This window comes from Aspergillus sclerotioniger (assembly GCF_003184525.1).
Source record: "Aspergillus sclerotioniger CBS 115572 chromosome Unknown BO94scaffold_41, whole genome shotgun sequence".
Classification (NCBI taxonomy): Eukaryota; Fungi; Ascomycota; class Eurotiomycetes; order Eurotiales; family Aspergillaceae; genus Aspergillus; species Aspergillus sclerotioniger.
The window spans coordinates 22,255-43,119 of NW_020291031.1; the positions used below are offsets into that span (position 1 = coordinate 22,255).

The window sequence follows — 20,865 nt, forward strand, 5'->3', positions numbered from 1 at the left end:
CATCATTGAACATAATATCCATTGGAAGCAGGAGCGGGGAATTTGAGGAAGGATATATGAATATAAGGTGGAAGCATGGCTTCAGTTGCCAGTGAGATGGACGGGTCACACCACCCCGTTGGGCAGTAGAGGGCAACCACCGTCTCCTTGCTCGGGGGTAAAAAAATCGAGCAGTTCCGGAAGTAGATCCAGGCTACTCACGGACCTTTGCCGGGAACTTTCTGCTGCAGCTTAAACCGCTGGTTGTCACTGGAGGTCGTTCGTGGGTTAGCTGATCTTGTCACACCTGCTTCCTCCAGGTATCCATTCCTCGTCAACCCTTCCTCACCACAAGTTTATGTCACGGACTTCTTTCACCCAGCTGGTCATTTTACCATCTACTAGTTCCTTAACGACCTACCTTGCAGAGTCGACTCGGCCACGATGGCACTCTTTTCTCTAACCGGAAATAATGCCCTGGTTACAGGGAGCACACGGGGCGGATGTTATCCTCGTACAAAGGGCCACGCAGGCATCTGGCACTAAGGCGATGACTAAAAACCTCATTCGGCGTCATAAAGAGGTCCACTGTGATCTGACCGACCCGGTCCTGGTGGAGACACTCATCCCTCGCCTGGTTTCTAACAAAACGTCTGTTGTCATTCTGGCCTCGACCAAGACTTGGCCAACTACACCCACGCTGTTAACACCAACCTGACAGCGCCTTTCCTATTATGCCTGGACATGGCCACTTTCCAGGGAGGCCTGTTGGCATAGTGACCAAAAATGCAGCACGTGTTGTTGTTCTTTGCTGACAAGGATGCTGACATCACTAAATCGTCTGCCGAATACCAAGCAACAACTTTCATTGTCAATGTGATGGATGAACAGTGGTTGCAGGATATAATAGACTTTGTTGTCAAGGATTCTGGCCGCATTTATTACGTAGTCAAGGAACAGGAGTGCGTAAGCACTAAATAATCCCCAAAGCGATCTAACCCAGACTCGAAACAGGTCGACAACGGCGTGCAGAAACCATAGCCGACACTGACACATGGCAAATTTCGACCGCATGCAGACCATTAATGCCCGGGGTATGATGCTCTGCTGCCTGGCTGAGGCTGCCGTCATGGGCAAGCAATCCCCCAGCTGCACTGGCACCAGGGATATTGATCGCGGTGCGATTATCAATATTACCTCTTCGGACTCCTTTGCTGGAGTTCCTGTAAAGGCAACTCACAATATTCCAAAGCACGCTTGTTTGGCGGTTACCAAAACGACAGGCACATTAGATAGAACAGAAGTTGATTAATGAACGTTGTTATTAATTCCGTGGCAGGTCTTGACCTTTCCCCCGAAGCAATTCAGTGTGTCGCGCCTGGGTGCGCACTCCGTTGCTGGGTATTGAATTTGAGAAGAACCCTGAGGTGCGCGCGCAGATGGAGGCCGTGTCCCCTCTTGAGCGTGCTGCTGAGTGTGATGAGGTGGCTGATGGTATTATTTATTTGCTGAGTCCATAGCCCATTTTTATCAATGCATCTGGAGAACGTAGGTTGAGCTTTTCTTCTGTTGCTCAGCAGACTGTACCGAGAGGGGCATTATCAGTATTAATAACTAGAAAATCATACTCTGTTTTCTCTTACCTTTTTGACCTTTTGTCCCAATGATGTAGATTATTGGCCAGACCTAGATGTGTCTGTGGCTCTGTCTACAAGATCATCGAAAAATATGTTTAGGTAAACTGTCAGTCCTATATAACTATATGGACCTAATGAAGGTGATGAATGGCTGAAATGATTAGAGGTACTTTGTGCCAATCAAGGTGGACCTTACGAGCTACAGTCATAGATGTTTCTCAGAGACCTATCTAGCTACCTGGGGCTCCATGTAATAGGCCCCCCAACTATGATGGAATGAAAGGAGATTTATTCTTTGTCTAGACAGCCAGTTGGTCAGTAGGCAAGCGCGTCACGTGCCTTGTCACATTGGCCACCATGTTATTATCCTTTTCATCCCGTGTCGGCAGAAGCCTTCTAGCTAGTCATACTAATATTACTTATTTTCTTTGGCTTCGTGTTCTAACAGGTTATAAGCCCAGTTCTTTACCGTAAAGTATTATTATATTCATTATTAAATATTATTTAAAGTAACTTTATAAGATTTTAAATTATTAAAAATGTTTATAATACTTTTACAAAATCACAGATGCAGAGATATTAAACTCTTATAATACTGAGAATCCTGATCCCGATCAGTATTCATAATCTATAACCAATCATTTATACTAACTATTAAATAGAAATTGATTTGAGCTAAAAGAGCTATAAAAAGATCTATAATAGAAAGTAAAAAAGAAATTATATTATTTTTATATATCAGCAAGAATAATACAATAAATATAAATCCCTTAATTTAGATAAATCAAATCTTAATAAAACTATTAAAAAGTCTTACTAAAGTCTCAGATAGACTAAATAAATATATTAATTTTAATATATAAGATTTTTGTCAAACCCTAGGATCGCTTCCCTTTGTTCCTGTTAGCTTAGCTCTCTCTTGTATACGTACCTGTGAACTGGGTCACGGTGGTGTCAGGTCGATGACTATCTAAAGGATAACTTGGTCTTGAACAATGGAAGAGAAGTAAGGCCAGATAGAGCAACGCTCCTATCCGTAAGTGAGTGCGGACGAGTGTTGTCGCTAAGCTTCCAAACTTATGGTCACTTAAAGACGATTGTATTGAGCACGAAGAACAGAACTAGCTAAGTACAGGAAAGAGTGTCCTTAAATATCCTATTCCTCGTATACTATTCCATATACCATCCTGTATACCATGATCATATACCATATACCCGTTCGTATACCAATTCATATACCATAATCACGTGATGCGCGGCTGTGTTCAGGCGTTGTCGCGTCAGCCCGCAGTCCTTCTTGATAAGGGTCGCTGAATACCCGAGTTCTGCCTTTATCAGTGCTTTCTGCCTGGTGAGTCCGCCTCACTAGTAGCTTTAACTAGCAGGGGTCTGTAACAATTTTATAGTCAAGACAGTGCTGAAAAATATCAGATTGTAAGACTCAATAAATAAGAAATTAGACAGATTTTTAATTATATATCTAAATTACAATATCTAGTATGCAGTAGCAGTTAATCTATAGTTATAATTGATTATTTAATTAAATAAAAATATATTAGAGTAATTCATAAAATTAAATAATCTAAAGAATTATATTAATAATATCTATAAGATAATTAAATATCTTATTCTTAATTATAGTTATATTATAGTCTAGACTGCCTGGTTCAAATCTACTAGAATATTAAGATCAGTGTATTTAACTATTTTCTAATTTATTAATAATTTTAAAAATATATATTCTTTGGCTCAGTAACTCAAAATTAATATATAGCTATATTATACCTTATTAAATCTGCTAAAATAGTAGAGCCTAATCTATTTAACTAAATAATCAGTATCAAACTCTGCCTTGCTAATAATATTATAAAATTACTAACTAAACCTGATTTTTTTAATTACTATAAAGATATTAAAAAAAGATAAATAAGACTATAAGAATTCTGCGGCATCTGCTATAAGAGTAAAGATAATTTTCTCTTAATTATTTAAAAAAAAGATTAGATAAAAATAATATTTTTACAAAAGAATCAGAGCATGGAGAAATACTTGAAAAAAATAAAAAAATTATTATAGATTTTATACAGTGACTGCAGATTCTACTATATTTAAAAATATAAGATTTTAAAGTACTAGTATCTTATTTCTAATTTTTATTCTAAAAACTAGACTTATTATATTTATAATATTTAGTACTATCAGTTAAAAATAATATCAAATTATTAAAATTAGTAATTTCTGCAAAGGCTATTTCAGTAACATAATTAATAAAATTATTTATTACAGTTTATATAACTTTGGATTCTGTATAATTAGGTAATAATATCTCAATAATCTACTTCAGTAGTATAGTAATGAAAAGTCTTTTCAATTGATTATTATATTAGATTTATAATATGTTACAGACCCCTGCTAGTTAAAGCTACTAGTGAGGCGGACTCACCAGGCAGAAAGCACTGATAAAGGCAGAACTCGGGTATTCAGCGACCCTTATCGAGAAAGAGTACAGGCTGGTGTGACAACACCCGAACACAGCTGCGCATCACGTGACTATGGTATATGAATTGGTATACGAACGGGTATATGGTATATGACCATGGTATACAGGATAGTATATAGAATGGTATACAAAGGATAGGATAATTAAGGACACTCTTTTCTATACTTAGCTAGTTCTGTTCTTCGTGCTCAGTAACACTGTCTTTAAGTAACCATACGTTTTGGAATAGCTTAGCGACAACACTCGTCCGTACTCATTTACGGATAGGAGCGTTGCTCTATCTGGCCTTACTTCTCTTCCTTTGTTCAAGAACAAGTCATCCTTTAGATAGTCATCGACCTGACACTACGGTGACACAGTTCACAGGTACGTATACAAGTGGAAGCTAAGCTAACAGGAACAGGGAAGCGATCCTAGGGTTTGACATAATACTAAAAGCTCTCAGTATCTTATTTTAGATTACTACTTGCTAACTAATTTTTATAAGCTTAAACTCTATAGGTACTATATATATAACATCTCAGAAAAAACTTTAACAAGGGTTACTACTATAGAATATATTACTATTTTTTTAAAAGTAAATAATGTCTTTACTAAGTTAAGTATTAAGATTTATTACTAATTAAAGTTATTATACAGACTTTTCTCAGCTCAGCATCTTCAGGAAGACTTCAATATTTATAAAATTAATAAAGATTATACTCTACGAGATATAAAAACTGATAATATTATTAATTATATACAAGTAATAAAAAAGATATAATTTATTAAGATTACTAATTATAAGATTAGAATAGCAGTTTTTAATTCCTTATTTCTGTGACGGCGGCGGACTCATTTGTCACGTGACGCTTATGTCATGCCGTTTGTCCTGTTTGCCTTGATATCGCCAGTGTTGTATGAAGCGAGGCCCACAACACTTCGTGTTTCTGTTTTTTCCCCTCGCGTTTGAAGTTCTAGAGTAGTTAGCACCAATACGACCTCATTTTGTGTTGAACGACCGTCTCAACTTCTATATTACTGATACAGTTACACTAACTTTTAATAAGTTAATACTACTGTACAATCTTACTAAATTAAAATTAAATATTGTAATAATATACACTGTAAATTATATTAACTAGAAAAAATAGAATAATTAATATTTTATGATCTTATATTACAGATTATTAATTGTATAAAGCTTTAGTATACAGATATATAAAAGTTGTCCCCGGTTAGTAATAAAAAATATAATTATTATTTAATTAAAGTTAATAATATTATCTGATTAGTCTATATTACCTTATTAAAAAAAAAGAGTAATACCTTATAAAAGCTTATGAAAATAAACATTACATATAAAAATACAGCTAACTATTACATAGCAGCGTGGCATCCTAATGAAAATAAAAAATTTAATTATTTTAAAAATTAGATAACTTATAAACAATATAAGAATTATATTAATTTTTTTATTCCGGACACTTAAAGCTAATAATCTTTTAACTATAGAATTTTAATTAATTAAATAACTAGAATTATAATAATCAACTCGGGCGTTTCTGGTAATCTATAATTTTTATTATTATATAAATTATACAGATCATAGATTATCTAATACTCACTAACAGTAATATTAAAAAGACTTTAATATATAAATACAGATCTTTCTATAAGTTATTTAATTTAGAAGCCTTATTAAACTTTTTATATATATTCAACTATTATATTTATCTCCACATCCCTAAAGAAGACAAAACAACTTTAATAAAAATAAAATCCCGCACTACAGTTAACTATCTAATTAGATTTAATAAAGATAACAGTTATATTTACTATATTTAAATACTGGAAACAAATAAAATTAAGTATTTCTAAAATATTACTTTACAAAAACAAAATATATAAAAATGATAAAAATAATAAGAATAATTTTAAAAGAATTATCTCAGATATTATCTTAGAGGTCTATCCCTAGAGTCAGAAAGAGAAATTGAGCTAAATAATACTTTTCTTTATTGAAGTACTTCTAATATAATAAGAATTAAAAACATTAATATTATTACTGATAGAATATAGACTCTCTTATTCTTTATAAAATCTATTAATATACACCTCCAGCGGTCTATCGAAAACCTTACTAAATATAAGATTAACTTGATTGATAATTTTACTTAGAATTACTAGATCTTTAATAACTTTACTCCGGAAGTTATTTTCCCAGTAAGATACTTTCAATAAATTATTAAAGATAAGATATTTACTTGGTTAGATAATAAGTAAATAATTTTAATAATATATACTTAAGCTATAAAGTCTGCTCTAATACTATATTAGAAACAGGCTATAAATAATTAAATTAAGAAAATTAAGATTATAAAAATATATAATATTATAAGAAAGTCCTCAGGTGCTTATACAATTCTAAAAAAGTAAGTCTTTAATTTGAAAATTCATATTAAAGATTATATTATATGATTCTATATTAAATAAATAATCTGCAGTAACCGCTAGATACTTAATGAAGATTATAATAAATTCTTTACTTCAGTTATTAATAAAATTATTATTAAAATATTTCTGATAATCATAGCTTTAAAACCCTAATTTAATAATAATATAATATTGTTTCTGTATACTTATACATTAAAATTAATATTAAAAATATATATATAAAATAACTAATAGGTTATTACAAAAACAACACTGATAATATCTATAAATTAAATCAGATTTTATATAATCTTTAACAAGCTACTTTTCTGTAATATAATACTTTTAATGATAAGTTTTAAAAAATTACATTTATTACACTACAGGAAGACTCTTGTATTTACTAAAAAAACAATATTTTCCTTATTATCTATATTAATAACTCTATTATTGCTGACCTAACTTAACAAGATCTTAATAATATCAAAGCCTATCTTTATAAAATATTTAATCTCAAAAAATTAAGCAAGCTGAAAATGTTCTTTAACTATTATATAAAATATAATTATAATAAAGATATAATATTATTGTTCTACTTTACTTATATAAAAAAAACCTTGATTATTACAGACTTACAGAACTCATTAACTATTACTTATTTAATAAGAGTATTCTATATCAAGACTAACCGCTAAAAAATAATAACTAAGAGAACTGATATTAAGAAATACTAAAGCTTAATAGAAGACCTTAACTAACTTATTATAAAAATAAGATTTAATATAGAATGTTGGGATCCCCGATGGGCTCCCACGCCGGTAGGCAACGTAGAGTCACGTGACGCTCCTCCCTACACCGCTAGTTAGTCCATATAGATGGCCTACGAGGCCCCTAGCTAGATCATCATCCATCTCATTCTACACGGTTGAATCGCCTTAGTAGCCACTCCAACATAGAATACTCTATATTTAGATTACAGAGGTATCTAACCTTACTAACCATAATTAACTGTAAGATTTCAAAATCTGTTTACTAATATTTAAACAGAGTATATAATAACAGGATTATCTCAATATTAAATTATTATACTAGTATAAAAGTTTATATTAATATTATTTATACTAATCATATAAATAATAGATTAATTAAAAAATATATTATCTTCTTTATTAAAAGCCCAGTTGCCTGATTATTAAAGAAATAATCTATTTTAATATTATTATTTACTGTCACTGAATTCTGCGCGTATAATTCTACTGTTAAAGATATCTTATATATTAAAAAATTAATAATAGTATTCAATTTTAAAATTTCTAATAATAACAAGATCTTAGTTTATAGTAATATCACTAACTTACTTGCTATTTTTAATTATAGCTGCTACAGTCAGTCAACCAGATAGCTTAATAACTAGTATCTTTTTATAATAAATCTAATTAAATAAAAAGAGATTAAGATACTTTATATCCCAGAAAAGAAGAATTCTATAGACAGCTTTATTAAAGTACTTAATCTAGAGATATTCTCTATATTTAAATATTTATTAGATATAAAATCCTATCTAATAATAAAATCATCATATACTTAACACTCCGCACTGCTATAACTTATTTGATATTAATATTTTATTACTTAATTAAATAAAAAATCTAGCTTTATATATACTACTTCTAATATCCCTACTTATCTAAAAAGCTATATCCAGATAGCTAGTTAATTAATAGGCGAGCGTGTCACGTGTCTTATTACATTAATCATTATGTTATTATCCTTTTCATCCCGCGTAGGCAGAAGCCTCCTAGCTAGTCATACCAATATCACTCGTTTTCTTCGGCTTCGTGTCCTAACATTCTTCGATACTAAAGGCATGGAGATGAGTGACATTGCTCCTTCCTCAACCAGCTGCAGGTAACTTCATTGACTCCACAGGCAATCTCATGTTCACTTGTACTTCCACAGGAAGGTACATAGTAGAGAGGGAGAAGTTCCTAGATTCCTTCCGTCTCTTGAGCTCGGGACCTGTATTTAAAATCTGTTCTGTAAGACTATAAGTAGCTTCTTTGCCCCCCTTCTCTCATCCATTCACAACATTTCAGAACACTCCATCAGTTCTCACAGCTTGCCACATCTTTCGTGTCCAATTGCAATTATCTCTGTCTGTCCGCATTGCCTTTGCCGATAACATCTACAGTCATGGCTATCTTTAGTACCAATATCGTCGGTGTCGCTCTTATCGTCGGGGTAAGTCTTGAAACCTGCTGTCCAGAAGCATTCAGGCCACATCGCTGAAACCATCAAGTGCCAGGAAATTGGGCGAGAGGCCGGTTTCCAAATTGCAGATGCAGGCGCTGCAGCTGTTGTTTTTGCCGACCCCAGTGGCGCGCTGGCGGAAGAGTGCTCCAAGTACCTGAAGGACACCGTCCCGGCCAAAGAGGGACAGGAATACCAGACGACCAGTTATACCATTGACGATAAGAGTAAGGAGAGCATACAGGCCGTCGTGACTGCTGTCATTGAAGCATATGGTCGACTTGACTATGTCGTGAATACAATTGGGGTATGTCTCTATTGTATCGTATCTCAAGGTCCGCTATATGCTAACTAGACGCGAACAGATTTCCCAAGACCCCAATGGTGGAGTGCAGAACGAGGGCATGATCAACTGCTGCGATGTGGAGGCGGCCGCCATGTCCAGGCAAACCGATAGTCAATATTGGGGCAAACCCGCCAAGAGAAATATCGGCCGGGGAGTGATTGTCAACGTTACTCCACCAAATCCCGGGGCCTTGTTTCACGATTACAAGCTTGTTGGTATGGATGTTACGACTAGGACAGGTAGGTCGGATTCTAAAGCATTTTGTGGATAGATGCTCACTTTGAGATTGATATTAATGCTCGCTTCTAGCACTTAGGGAGGGTGTTCGGTGTAATCTGGTGTCTGTGGATTGGTTCGAAAACAAATGGTGTAACCAGGACCTCAGTTCCAACGAACAGAACAGTATTGAAGAAAACCTTCCATTCAAGCGGCCTGCAGACCTGGTGGAAGTGGGGGGTACCATTGCCTTTCTGGTCAGTCCAGCAGCAAGCTACCTCAACGCCAACTGTTTGGTTCTGGATGGGGGCCCTCAGAAGACTCGTAATGGTGGACCTTTGCAGTAGTGATAGCGGTAGTACTATTCATTAATATGAAACAGGTGGCCTTTGTGGCCTTGCTCTAAAGGGCTACTTTGTTTGTATACGTTCAAAAGCCATAAAACGTGGTGTTAGCCCTAATGGTCTTACTAAGTCAGAAAAAAAAACCGTAGATGCCATTCCCAACCGCCGATCATTGATTTTGAGAAAATTCTCTTCATCGCCACTAGTAGTGTTCTTCCACAATATCCTCGGCCGTCCGTTGGGTTTGATGAAAGAACAAACAGTTATGATAGTTTTGGAGCCAACCACTGTTAATGCTATGAGGAGATACAACGGAGTATGGATGATAGAAGAAGTCTGGGTTAAATACATACAAGGTTAATTGGCCAATGGATGCAACAGTGCGAGATGAAACAATTTGACATCCTTTGGGAATGATTAAAGGACACTTAAAACATAGAATGCGATGAATATAATCATGGCATCTTGGACATACATGGACTAGCATAAGTGCCTCTCCATAGGACGATCCCACGGTTTATGAAACTAAGGAACAAATAATATTGGAAGATACAAGAGCCTCTGCTGACATCCGCAGATTCTCGCCGACATTCTTTTTGTGATACCGGATATGTATAAAGAAACAGGAACCTATCTAGTCTGCGTTGGAGAGGGTACCCGGAGGAATCCGAGTAAGCAGGAATGGAAATCTCTGCGTATATAGAATACATGGAATACTCCAAGTATAGTTAGAAGGGTAGAGACGGTCTATTGGTCAACAGCAAGGACTTATATCGAGTTGACTATTCGGAGAATACCGTGCTACACTGTAACTAATCTTCACGATGGACGCTACTGAAGATATAACCAAAAGCCTGGCATCTTCCGGGGTCAAAGCACGAATGAAATTGAAACCACTAATAATGGCTCACGCAGCCTCGTCTGACCATCCGACACAGACACCCGAAACAAGGTGGGATGTCAACGTGCAGCTGAATCATTATTTCGATCTTGGATATAATGAAGCTGTGAACTGTCTTGCATTCAGCCCTGACGGCAAATACCTTGCCACTGGATCTGCCCGGGGGGGGGGGCAGTCTTTGAACTATCCACCAGTCATCTTTACGCGGCTCTTACCCGTCCGATTGCATTTCCTTCCCCTGAACCCATCACCGTGAGCGGGATTTTCTTCCTTGTTGACAACAAGATCGTTGCCACTGCCTGGTTGGACGGTTGCATAGGGGTGAGTAGAATCATACCTTTCACGTGATCTCAATGATCAATAATCGAAGCTGATAAGTGTACTGACAAGTCAATCCAGCTTTGGGATATAGAATCCAAGACACTTGTCCATACTTTACAAGGCCACTATGGTGTGATAAGCGCGATGGATTATGAACCTCGCAGAGGTTATCTTGTCTCCGGGGGGCGTGATGCAACTGTACGCATCTGGGACATGAATAAACGGACACTCATACAAACCCTGACGATGGATCGATCAATTACGAGTGTGTCAATGTCTGTTGATGGCCGTCAAGCTGCAATAGCGTTCATCAACGCACCAGTTAGGGTTGTGACTGTCCCTGATGGTGAGTTAATGGGATATCCAACGGGACTTGAGGTATATGACAACTATATTTGGAGCGGTCACTGTCCCAAAACTGGAAAGTCTGATGAGGCTGTAACCAAATTGTGGTATCCGAATGCTACTCAGTGGGTGCGAACTATTGAGGGCGACAATGTAAGTTGGAATACTAGCCTGCAGCACTGTTCTGCTTATTCTAACTTGGTATATGTTTCAGGTTCGTGTCAACTGTACCATGTTTACAGCTGATTCTGAGTTTATCATCAAAGGAACGGAGGACTCTACTGTTCAACTCTGGAACCTAGAAACGGGGGAGCAACATGTGGAGTTAAAAGCCCATCAAGGACCAGGTATGGAATATATCAACCAACCTGCAGACTTATTGTAACTTATATTTTTGGCTAGTGATGTGTGTTGGGACATGCAAGCCAGATCTTTTTGCTTCTGGAAGTACTGGTGGTACTGTGAAGATCTGGCAGTAAGTGACACACCCCTGTTTGATACTGTTATTACGTTCATCATATGTTGTAGCGTGGACAAACTGCTGACCTTTCCAGGTATTCTCTCATGGATGAGTCAAGTTTGACTCCGACCAGCGCTGATACATGTGTCGAAGTCAGTGAATATTTCAAATAGAAATTTGTCTATCGATCGCATGTAATCATTCTCAGCAAACGGAGTGCACCAACACGAACTAGTATGGTTGACACATCCTCAAAAATTTATAGAGCATGTCATGAATCCACCAACCAATTTGAGGTCTTACAATATCCTAACTTACCACTGGGCCGTACGGCGCTTCGTCTGGGTTCCCAATAAATCGCCTTGTTTTTCTTGTCGTACATTTGACAGGCTCTTCTTGGTATTTTGGGCTTAAGGTCCATGTTAGTAATTATTTTCTGTCGAACCCGTGAGTGCCGCTTGAGATATATATTGTGGGCCGCAACAAGCCATGTGGACGCGGAACATCTAGCCAGCAAAGGAGAAGGAATCAGTGGCTTTGTAATCCTTATTAGAACTGTTCCATCACGCATCGAACTATTGAGTAAAAATGGGTACCTGTCTGCACCTCCGGTCACTGATTGGATGATTCCCGCGGGACTGCAGGAGGTCGGACTATCCTTCTCCATCGGGAGGGAGCGGAGTTAATTACGCAAACCTGTTCAGGGTCCAACGGGTGGACCCGCCCCCACTAGCTGCTTTCGGCCGACAAAGCCCCGTGACCAGGCGATGACGATAAATTGCCATCCAGACCATCTTTTCCCCAACCTCCTTCACCTCGACTTCAACCGCACCCTCGGCACTCTACAGTCATCACCTCACCACGACCCGCAAAGATGGCATTCATCTACCAATATCGGGGCTTGCGACGCTATGTGAACGAGCTGGTCGACGACGCCAGTCGCGTCCAGCACGAAACATCCGCCGCGCCCCAGCAAACTTCCCCGAGTAAGATCACAGATCCCTCTCAAATTCCTGGCATTTCCTTGAAATCGGATTGTAACGGTGAAAAGTATTATGAGGTATCCTGGGCCACCCCACACGATCCTTTCAACCCTCAACAATGGTCCAAGACGCGACGAGTGTTTGCCACCATGTGCGTGTGCCTGATTGCTCTGGTCACCACCATGGCTTCGGCAATCGATTCCGCCGTGCTATCTGAAGCTTCCCAACACTTTGGTGTGGCACAGGTGGCCGAGTCCTTGGCAACTGGTCTTTACTTGATAGGCTTTGGAGTTGGGGCTCTTATCGCCAGCCCGATGTCGGAAATAGTCGGGCGATTTCCGGTCTACATCGGCGCTCTGGTTATCTTCGGAGCTTGGATTCTGGGAGCGGCATTGGCCCCGAATTTTGGGGCGCAGCTGGCTTTTAGATTCCTGGCTGGACTCTGTGGTTCGGCTCCGTTGACCGTGGCCGGTGGCTCTATCTCCGACGTTTGGAGTACTCTGGAGAAAACATTCGGGTTTCCGATGTTTGCCATTCCGGGATTTGGAGGTCCTATTCTTGGTATGTTTGATATGTCAACAGTTTTAGATTAATACGCGTCATCGGAGGTTGACTGACCCGGCCAGGTCCTGTCGTGGGAGCATACATTGGATACAGCCCCCACATCAATTGGAGATGGGCTGAGTGGATCATGCTCATCTTCGACGGCCTAGTGATTGTCATCATCTTTCTTTTCAAGCGTGAGACATTCGCCCCGCAACTCCTTTACTACAAAGCTAGGTTCTTCCGCAAAGCGACCGGCGACGCGCGATTCAAAACAGCGGCCGAGGCCTCTGGAACGGGAGACTTGCTGCCTGTGTTGGTGAGGAACTTCACTCGTCCGTGGCAGCTGCTCATGGAGCCCATCGTGATCTTCTTCACTTTGTACTTATCCATAGTCTACATCGTACTCTTCACGTTCCTAGACGGGTATGTCTTCCCACCATCTCTGGAGAACCCACTAACCGGCTCAGGTATGTTTATATCTTCGCGGAAGTATATGGGATCAATGAGGGCTTGGCCAACATTTGCTTCCTGGGTCTTTTCATCGGTATTCTCACTAGCATGGTTCTCGTTCCGATCCTGTATCATAGAACAGCCAAGCAATTGCGCGATGCTGGAGACGATGGTTCTGGTCGCTTGTTGGATCGGGAGTCCCGACTTTTCTTCGCTCAAATCGGAGCCCCGGCAATTCCGATCGGTCTTTTCTGGATGGGTTGGACTGACTATGTACGTCTTTTACCATTGTGAAAGATTCTACTAACCACTACTAGGCTTCAATCTCTATATGGTCACCCCTCGCAGCCTCGGTCGCTGTCGGGTTTGGAGTCATTTGCATCTTCCTCTCCGCCTATATGTACATCATCGACTCTTACCAGCAGTACGCAGCATCTGCACTTACCTTTGTCGCATTGGTACGATATCTCGCTGCAGGAGGAATGACTGTCGTGGGAGTGCCGATGTATCGTAACCTTGGTACTCATTGGACACTTACTGTGCTTGGGATAATCAGCGCTGTGGCTGCGCCTATTCCCTACATTCTCACTTTATGGGGACCATCTCTACGTAAGAGGAGCAAATGGGCCACAGCTATGTCTACCTGAGGTTCGTGACGTCTGGGCCAGTGTCTCCTGAGCCAGTGAGCAACCTGCTTGGTTTCCTTTCACAGTCATCGTCGGAGAGGATATTGTGCAGGGTATGACTTGAACGGTTGAATGGAACGAGGCGGTCACTTTGACATAGATACAGAGCTTTTGATGAACAGTTTAGAGGGTTTTGTTTGCGAGTGGGATAGAGGTGTTTGCAACGTGTCTGAAATTTGCATAGAACTGTCGTGATATAGAGGTCGACTTTATATAAACAAAGTGACTGTTCGAGTAAATTTATTTCAGTCTCTAAAAAGATATTTCTACCTCTCGCATGCTGTTCATAGTGAATGGGATGCACCGGCAACAATCAAGAATATGGGATTACTCCGCCTACTGTATACAAGCTCCGCTTCTCACGGAGGGAGGTTCATCGGGCCTTTTCGCTCTGTGGTCCTATTAATCTGTAATAGTACTCTCACTTGACTCGGGCTTTTTGCAGATAATGCCAGATTAGTACACCGTTGTTATCACCATCTTTAACTCAGATAATGACTCACGTGACCACACGCTTTTGCCTCAGGCAACAAGGTGGTAGGCTTACGTTTGTCACGTCGAATCTGGATTCGATGCCAGGTTATCCGTCAACGAGTAGGTATATCGGCGTATGCATCACATGCCAAGAAGCATATTTCAATCGAAAACCCCTTTGGAGTTGCAATTAGAAGTTCGGTTTCAAACACCGAACTGCCGGAGATAAACATCGGGGCTGGATCGGGGTCGGTGCGGGAATTACCTCCGGCGGACTCGGTCGACCGAGTTTCTACTATAAAGCTGCGCTTTTTCCTTGACAGACATCAAACAATCAGTCTACAAGTCATCCTGTTCTAGCAATCCAGCAGAATCAAAAAGCAGAAAATGAGTGCCACAGACTTTATCAACCTGATCAACTCCGTCACCACCAGCGGTCAACTGGACAACCTTGATGACCAGCAACGCGCCGAGATATCCAAGGCGTGCAATAAACTCCAAGAACAATGTGAATCACCACAGGAAAAAACACTCAAAATTTTACTCTCCGTACGTCCAGCCCATCCATCCAATCACAACACTAACATCACCAGGGCCACCAAGCCATGGTCCTTCGCGTGGCCATTGACCTCAAGCTCTTCGACGCGGTCATACATCGCTCAACCGAGAAAGAATCCCGCACGGTGACCGTGGCCCAGATAGCGGCCGACACCAAGGCCGACCCAGCCCTCATCAGTACGCTCCCCCAGCAACACTCATATCCAACCCTAACACTGCCAGGCCGAATCATGCGCTTCCTATCCACCATGACCATCGTCACCCAACACACCAGCACCACCTTCACTCCAACCCCATCGACAAAATGCTACATCTCAACCTCCCACCTCTCCGCAGCCGTCATCCACTTGTACGCCTCCCTCCCTTCCCTCTCTCCCCCCAAACCAAACAACGTACTAACCCACCCAGCACCCACTTCCACGCCATCCTCACCCACCTCCCCACCTACTTCTCCCAAAACAACTACACCAACCCAACCTCCCCAACCAACACCCCCTTCCAATTCGCCCTCGGCACCAAATCCAACTACTTCGACTACCTCTCCACCCAACCCTACTACCAAACAGCCTTTAACACCGTGATGTCCTCTCCCTTCCGTCGTCCATCCACCCCCTGGTTCTCTCTCCTTCCAAACACCCATCCCATTTTCACCCCCTCCCCCTCCCCGACCAAACCAGTTCTCCTGGTCGACATCGGCGGCGGCTCCCAAGCCCTCGACCTCCAATCCTTCCACAACTCCCATCCCCACCTCCCGGGCCGTCTCATCCTCCAAGACTTACCTCACGTTATCTCCTCCCCCACTTCCCCCAACCCACTCCCGGGATATATCGAACCCCAAGGGTACGATTTCTTCACGCCCCAACCCATCCGCGGAGCGAAAGCGTATATGCTCCGCACCGTACTACACGATTGGCCCGATATTCAAGCGGAGATTATCCTGCGGAGAGTGAAGGACGCAATGGACAAAGACTCGGTATTGTTTATCGTGGAGAAGGTCATCCCCGAGACGGGGGTGGGATTGCATACTGCGGTGGGGGACTGGAGTATGATGGTGAGTTTTGCGGGGGGAGAAAGGACGGAAGGTGAGTGGAGGGGGTTACTTGGGAGGGTGGGGTTTGGGGATGTTACTGTTTGGAGAGGGGATGATAGTGGGAGTGGGGAGGGGATGGAGATGGCGGTTTTGGAGGCGAGGGTTGTGTAATCGGTGTGGATCTGGATTACTTGTTGTTTTTGGGTCTTGGTTGTGTGTATTATAATTCATTAATGGATTATTCTACTGGCAACATCTATACTCTACCAAAAGACAAGAAGGGAAGGATTAATCCTCAACCATCCTCGACATCCTCCTCAACGCAGGCCCATACCTCATGAACAAAAACGGCACTGGTACTAACACAGCAGCAACAGCGCCCACAATCGACACCGCGGGGCCCATTCCCAACGACCTGACCATCGGTTTCGCGGCTAATGGTAACCCCGCTGCCATAAGACTTCTCAGGAACGTTACCGCGGCTGTGGCGCTCGCGGCATACATTCGGTAGACGTCGATCAGGAAATTGAGACATTGTTGGAAGATACAGTTAAATCCCACACCGATACAGAATGCCGCAATGACGGGTAGGATCCAGTGGTAAGGTGGACTTGCTGTCCAGGCGAACCAGAAGAGTCCTAGCACGAGAACAATAGAGCCGAAGGCTATCGGAGGCAGACGGGCCTCGGGGACAGGGGCGCCATTAGCTGCGGCGGAGATACGATTGTATCGGAGTTGATTGTAGATGTTGAGACCGACGGAGGAGATTACGCCCACTAGGAGAGCGAGGAAAGGTAGGGAGGCTGTAACTGGGGACCAGCCTCGAAGCGAGGCAAAGGCGATAGGAAAGAGTTCCAGAGTGAGATACATGACTGCGTAGACGAAGGCAGCGTAGAAGGCTATTGCCGTGACGATCGGCTCGGTCGTTAACATCCGCAGCGGCCGAGCGAGTTGTTTCGTCACGATAGAATGAACCGACAGATGCAGATGTTCATGTGGGTGCCAGTACGCCGGGTTCTGGGTCTTGCGGAGGTGTTTAGCTTTCCGGGAGAGGAGGACCAGGGGGTAGAGCTCGGGCAGCCAGAAGTAAGCCATGAGGAAGGTGACGAAAACCCAGATGGCGTGGGTGTATTCGGTCCAACGCCAGCTGAGATGAGGGTTTTTCATGATGGCGGCGCTGATGAGCGGGCCGAGATCGGGGCCGCCGTTCACGGCGATGGCGTAGAGACTGATTGCTGTGCCTCGGGTTTCTTTACTCCACATGTCGCCCAGCGCGGCGGTCACGTTGCTGATGGGCGCGGAGCCGAAAAAGCCGGCGAAGAAGCGGGTTAGGAAGATGGCAGGGGCGTTGTGGCTGGATGCGGTGCTGATGGCGAAGATGGCGAGGCAGAAGACTGCGGGGAGGATGCTGATGCGGCGGCCCCAGACTTCGGAGATGGGGGCCCAGATGATGGGGCCGAGGACGAAGCCGACGCTGTGGGTGGTGAGAATGGGTGGAGAGTGGGGACGGGGATGGGGGATGGGAGGTACATGTAGAGGGAGACGTCGAGGACGGCGACTTCGCTGCTGACGCCAATGTACTTGGCGATGGTGTCATCGGCGGAGGTGGTGATGCTGGATCCTAAGCTGCCGGCTAGGGCGAGCATGCCGAGTTGGAAGGTCACCCACCATTTGTAGGATGTGGACCAGTTTTGGGGGTTTAATGGGTCGTCAGAATCCCATTGGACTTTGAATTCGGGGTCCTGCGAGGGGGGTGGTTTTTCCAGATCCCCGGGGGTGTCGGTTTTGGGCCATATGCGGATCATGGTTGTGCTGCAGGGGAAGGAATTTAGTTGGGGTTTGGGGAGGGGCGGAGCTATATATGCAGATCAGTTGGTATCCCCGAGGTACATCGGAGTTGGGTCGGAGATGTTGCTTAGTAGATCGCTGGGGAGCCCGAACTCCGCTCCTCGGCAGACTCCGGTGGGTGCGAATCGGTCGCGTTGCAGCTCGATAAGGATGGATAATTGGTTGTGTAGTCTACATTGGCGATAACTTTGCGCGCGTTTTGTCTTTACCCTTGGGATAGTTATTTGTGTTGATGGTGGTGAAGGTTTACTGGGAATTGTTTTGTGGTGGTGGCGGATATCTCCGCTGCGCCGATAGCGGGGGTTCCCGGGTCTTAGGGCAGCCGGCAGGACTCGACAGCCACTATTCTGTCCTGTTTTCTTGGCATAAAGTCCTAGTTAGAGGAAATTTTCGACGACAGGAGATATTATGGAATGCGATGGGCACAATGGGTATGTAAGGGGAATGGGATTTGTTTGAAATCTCGAGTGCTGATGAAAAGTAACCGTTCTCCGGTAATTCTAACTTGTCACCAGTGTCTCCCCTTATTATGTATCGATTGCTGGTGGGCATTGTGTAACCCTTCCTGCTAGGACAATAAATAATAGGGAGCATCCCTTGCCTGATCCACGGAAAAGTACTAGTGCGACACGTGAGATGCTTGTATGACCTCAGACTAAACAGGACTAGTGCGTTCCATCCGAGTGAAAGCTTTTGCAGCATTGCCAAGTCGGCCACACGTGCCTCGAATTTTTGGATACATTCAGCCAGTGGATCCATGTTTCATGTCAAGGGCTGAAAAAGCTTGTTTGAGCTCCTGCGACTTTACTTAAGTGCATCTTAACTGACATGCAGCTTGTCCCTTGTTCAATGTAGTACAATGCATGCCTAGATGCATATTACACAGTGTACAGATCCTGTTAAACTCATGTAGCTCATTTGATCCTTCGTGATTAATGAAATCAAGGTGGCACCTGAGGCCACAGTCACACCCGCTGCCCCGCACTAAGGTGGGTCACACAATCTTTTATCTTTTATCTCCTCTCCTCCCTGACAATCTCACCCGCGACTTGACTTCCGTCCGACCCGAGATACCACCATGGCTGAATCAACCATACCTGCTGAAAATACCCAGGATGGGCTCAATCGCCAATTCAGCTGGTACAAGTCTGACCTAGAGGAGATTAAGGAGCCTGCGCGCACCATACTCGTCGAATACAGTAAGATACCGGAAGAGAAGATTATTGAACATGTCAAGGATGTGGTAAGTAGGCCCCCTCTCGTACTGTATCCATATACTAAACATTGTCCTTTTAAAGAGAGATCGCGCATTTGCAGTGGTACGTCCATTCCCATACCATCTAGCCCTCAATGTATCTGACTCAGAACAGTTCCCATACCCCTGCATCGGATCCTTCCGATTCCTCGACATCACCATCTCCAACTCATCTGCCTACCCGGAGATCCTATCCCGGTTGAAAGCCTCCGACACATACCTTGATTTGGGATGTGCAATGGGCCAAGATATCCGATACCTCGTACGTTCCACCCCACCCGTCATCCACGATCGCAAACACATTTTAACACTACCCAGATCTCCCAAGGCGTCCCCCAATCCCAAATCTACGGCTCGGACCTCCACTCCGAATTCATCTCGCTCGGATACGACCTCTTCGCCGACCGCGACACCCTCACTTGCCCCTTGATCATCAGCGACATCTTCGACGACAACAGCGAGCTTTTCCAACGTCTTGCAGGAAAGGTGGACATTATCAATGCAGCCTCGTTCTTCCATCTCTTCGATTGGGATGGCCAAGTAGCCACCGCGAAGCAAATTATCAAGTTGCTGAAACCTCAGCCCGGGTCTATTGTGGTCGGTCGACATGTGGGAGATATCCGGGCTGGAGAACGGTCAAAAGAGGAGACGGAGTTGAAGACTGCGCTTTATCGACATGATTTGGATTCGTGGAGGAGGATGTGGAAGCAAGTGGAGATGGAGACGGGGACGCAGTGGGAGGTGGAGGTTACGGCGGAGGAGTGGAAGGATGTAAAGAACGTTGCGCATAACGGGGATACTGCGTTTAAGATGCAGTTTGTTTTGAGGAGGGTTTGAACCTTTTTGTTTGGGTGTGTGTTCATGTCATGATGGACGGCCTCAGGTGAAAATTTATACTTGGGGCGGGAGTTGAGTCGAGCTAGAAACAAGAAAACCTGCGGACAGAAAAAAAAAAAAAAAAAAAAAAAACAGAAACGGGAACGGGAACAGGAATAAAATAAAATAACGAAATGAATACATTACAGAAAGGAAAAAATAAAAATGAAAATAAAAAAATAAGAAAGAGAGTCCTGGCCACCATCTTTGGTCAGCGCCCGTTGTACAGCTCGAGCCCTTCTGGCAATACCCCACCACCACTAAGGACTTCTTCTCGTCAACCTTAACCAGTAGCTCGAATTACCCCACATTGATAAACAGTCCGATTAAACCTAAATTTCCAAAACAGAGTTCTTCAAGCCACAGGGTCCTCCTTATCTTATCACCCCAAAGGTTCGTCCCCAAGGTCCTTGATAAAGACAACAAAACACGGTTTTTGCAGGAT

At 42.4% G+C, this 20,865-nt stretch overlaps 7 protein-coding genes across 7 annotated transcripts; 6 read left to right on the top strand and 1 right to left on the bottom strand.

Moving 5' to 3' along the window:
- Nucleotides 1–765: 765 nt before the first annotated feature.
- Nucleotides 766–1,291, top strand: BO94DRAFT_590394 (uncharacterized protein; the record flags this gene model as incomplete). Its single annotated transcript, XM_025616021.1, has 2 exons — nt 766–945; nt 1,058–1,291. 2 exons carry the CDS (start codon nt 766–768, stop codon nt 1,289–1,291), a joined length of 414 nt encoding a protein of 137 aa, XP_025462437.1.
- Nucleotides 1,292–8,724: 7,433 nt separating this feature from the next.
- Nucleotides 8,725–9,690, top strand: BO94DRAFT_610845 (NAD(P)-binding protein; the record flags this gene model as incomplete). The annotated part of the gene is made up of 4 exons (XM_025616615.1): nt 8,725–8,772; nt 8,798–9,088; nt 9,147–9,366; nt 9,437–9,690. 4 exons carry the CDS (start codon nt 8,725–8,727, stop codon nt 9,688–9,690), a joined length of 813 nt encoding a protein of 270 aa, XP_025462438.1.
- A 986-nt stretch (nt 9,691–10,676) lies between these two features.
- Nucleotides 10,677–11,597, top strand: BO94DRAFT_424934 (WD40 repeat domain-containing protein; the record flags this gene model as incomplete). The annotated part of the gene is made up of 3 exons (XM_025607433.1): nt 10,677–10,781; nt 10,979–11,379; nt 11,432–11,597. Coding segments are annotated over 3 exons (672 nt in total), but the record flags the coding sequence as incomplete, so codon positions are not given.
- Nucleotides 11,598–12,529: 932 nt separating this feature from the next.
- On the top strand, nt 12,530–14,608 carry BO94DRAFT_628452 (MFS transporter). The gene is made up of 5 exons (XM_025617484.1): nt 12,530–12,700; nt 12,766–13,258; nt 13,324–13,666; nt 13,711–13,966; nt 14,011–14,608. Exons 2-5 carry the CDS (start codon nt 12,847–12,849, stop codon nt 14,338–14,340), a joined length of 1,341 nt encoding a protein of 446 aa, XP_025462440.1. The 5' UTR covers nt 12,530–12,700; nt 12,766–12,846; the 3' UTR covers nt 14,341–14,608.
- A 598-nt stretch (nt 14,609–15,206) lies between these two features.
- BO94DRAFT_539961 (sterigmatocystin 8-O-methyltransferase precursor) lies at nt 15,207–16,500 on the top strand (the record flags this gene model as incomplete). The annotated part of the gene is made up of 4 exons (XM_025612807.1): nt 15,207–15,402; nt 15,447–15,588; nt 15,634–15,760; nt 15,820–16,500. Coding segments are annotated over exons 1-4 (1,109 nt in total), but the record flags the coding sequence as incomplete, so codon positions are not given.
- A 177-nt stretch (nt 16,501–16,677) lies between these two features.
- On the bottom strand, nt 16,678–18,251 carry BO94DRAFT_579119 (MFS transporter). The gene is made up of 2 exons (XM_025615247.1): nt 17,972–18,251; nt 16,678–17,915 (listed from the first exon to the last, which is right to left on the bottom strand). Exons 1-2 carry the CDS (start codon nt 18,244–18,246, stop codon nt 16,730–16,732), a joined length of 1,461 nt encoding a protein of 486 aa, XP_025462442.1. The 5' UTR covers nt 18,247–18,251; the 3' UTR covers nt 16,678–16,729.
- Nucleotides 18,252–19,331: 1,080 nt separating this feature from the next.
- Nucleotides 19,332–20,489, top strand: BO94DRAFT_527175 (class I SAM-dependent methyltransferase). Its single transcript, XM_025610374.1, has 4 exons — nt 19,332–19,532; nt 19,588–19,608; nt 19,660–19,806; nt 19,863–20,489. Exons 1-4 carry the CDS (start codon nt 19,368–19,370, stop codon nt 20,379–20,381), a joined length of 852 nt encoding a protein of 283 aa, XP_025462443.1. The 5' UTR covers nt 19,332–19,367; the 3' UTR covers nt 20,382–20,489.
- The last annotated feature ends 376 nt before the right edge of the window (nt 20,490–20,865 follow it).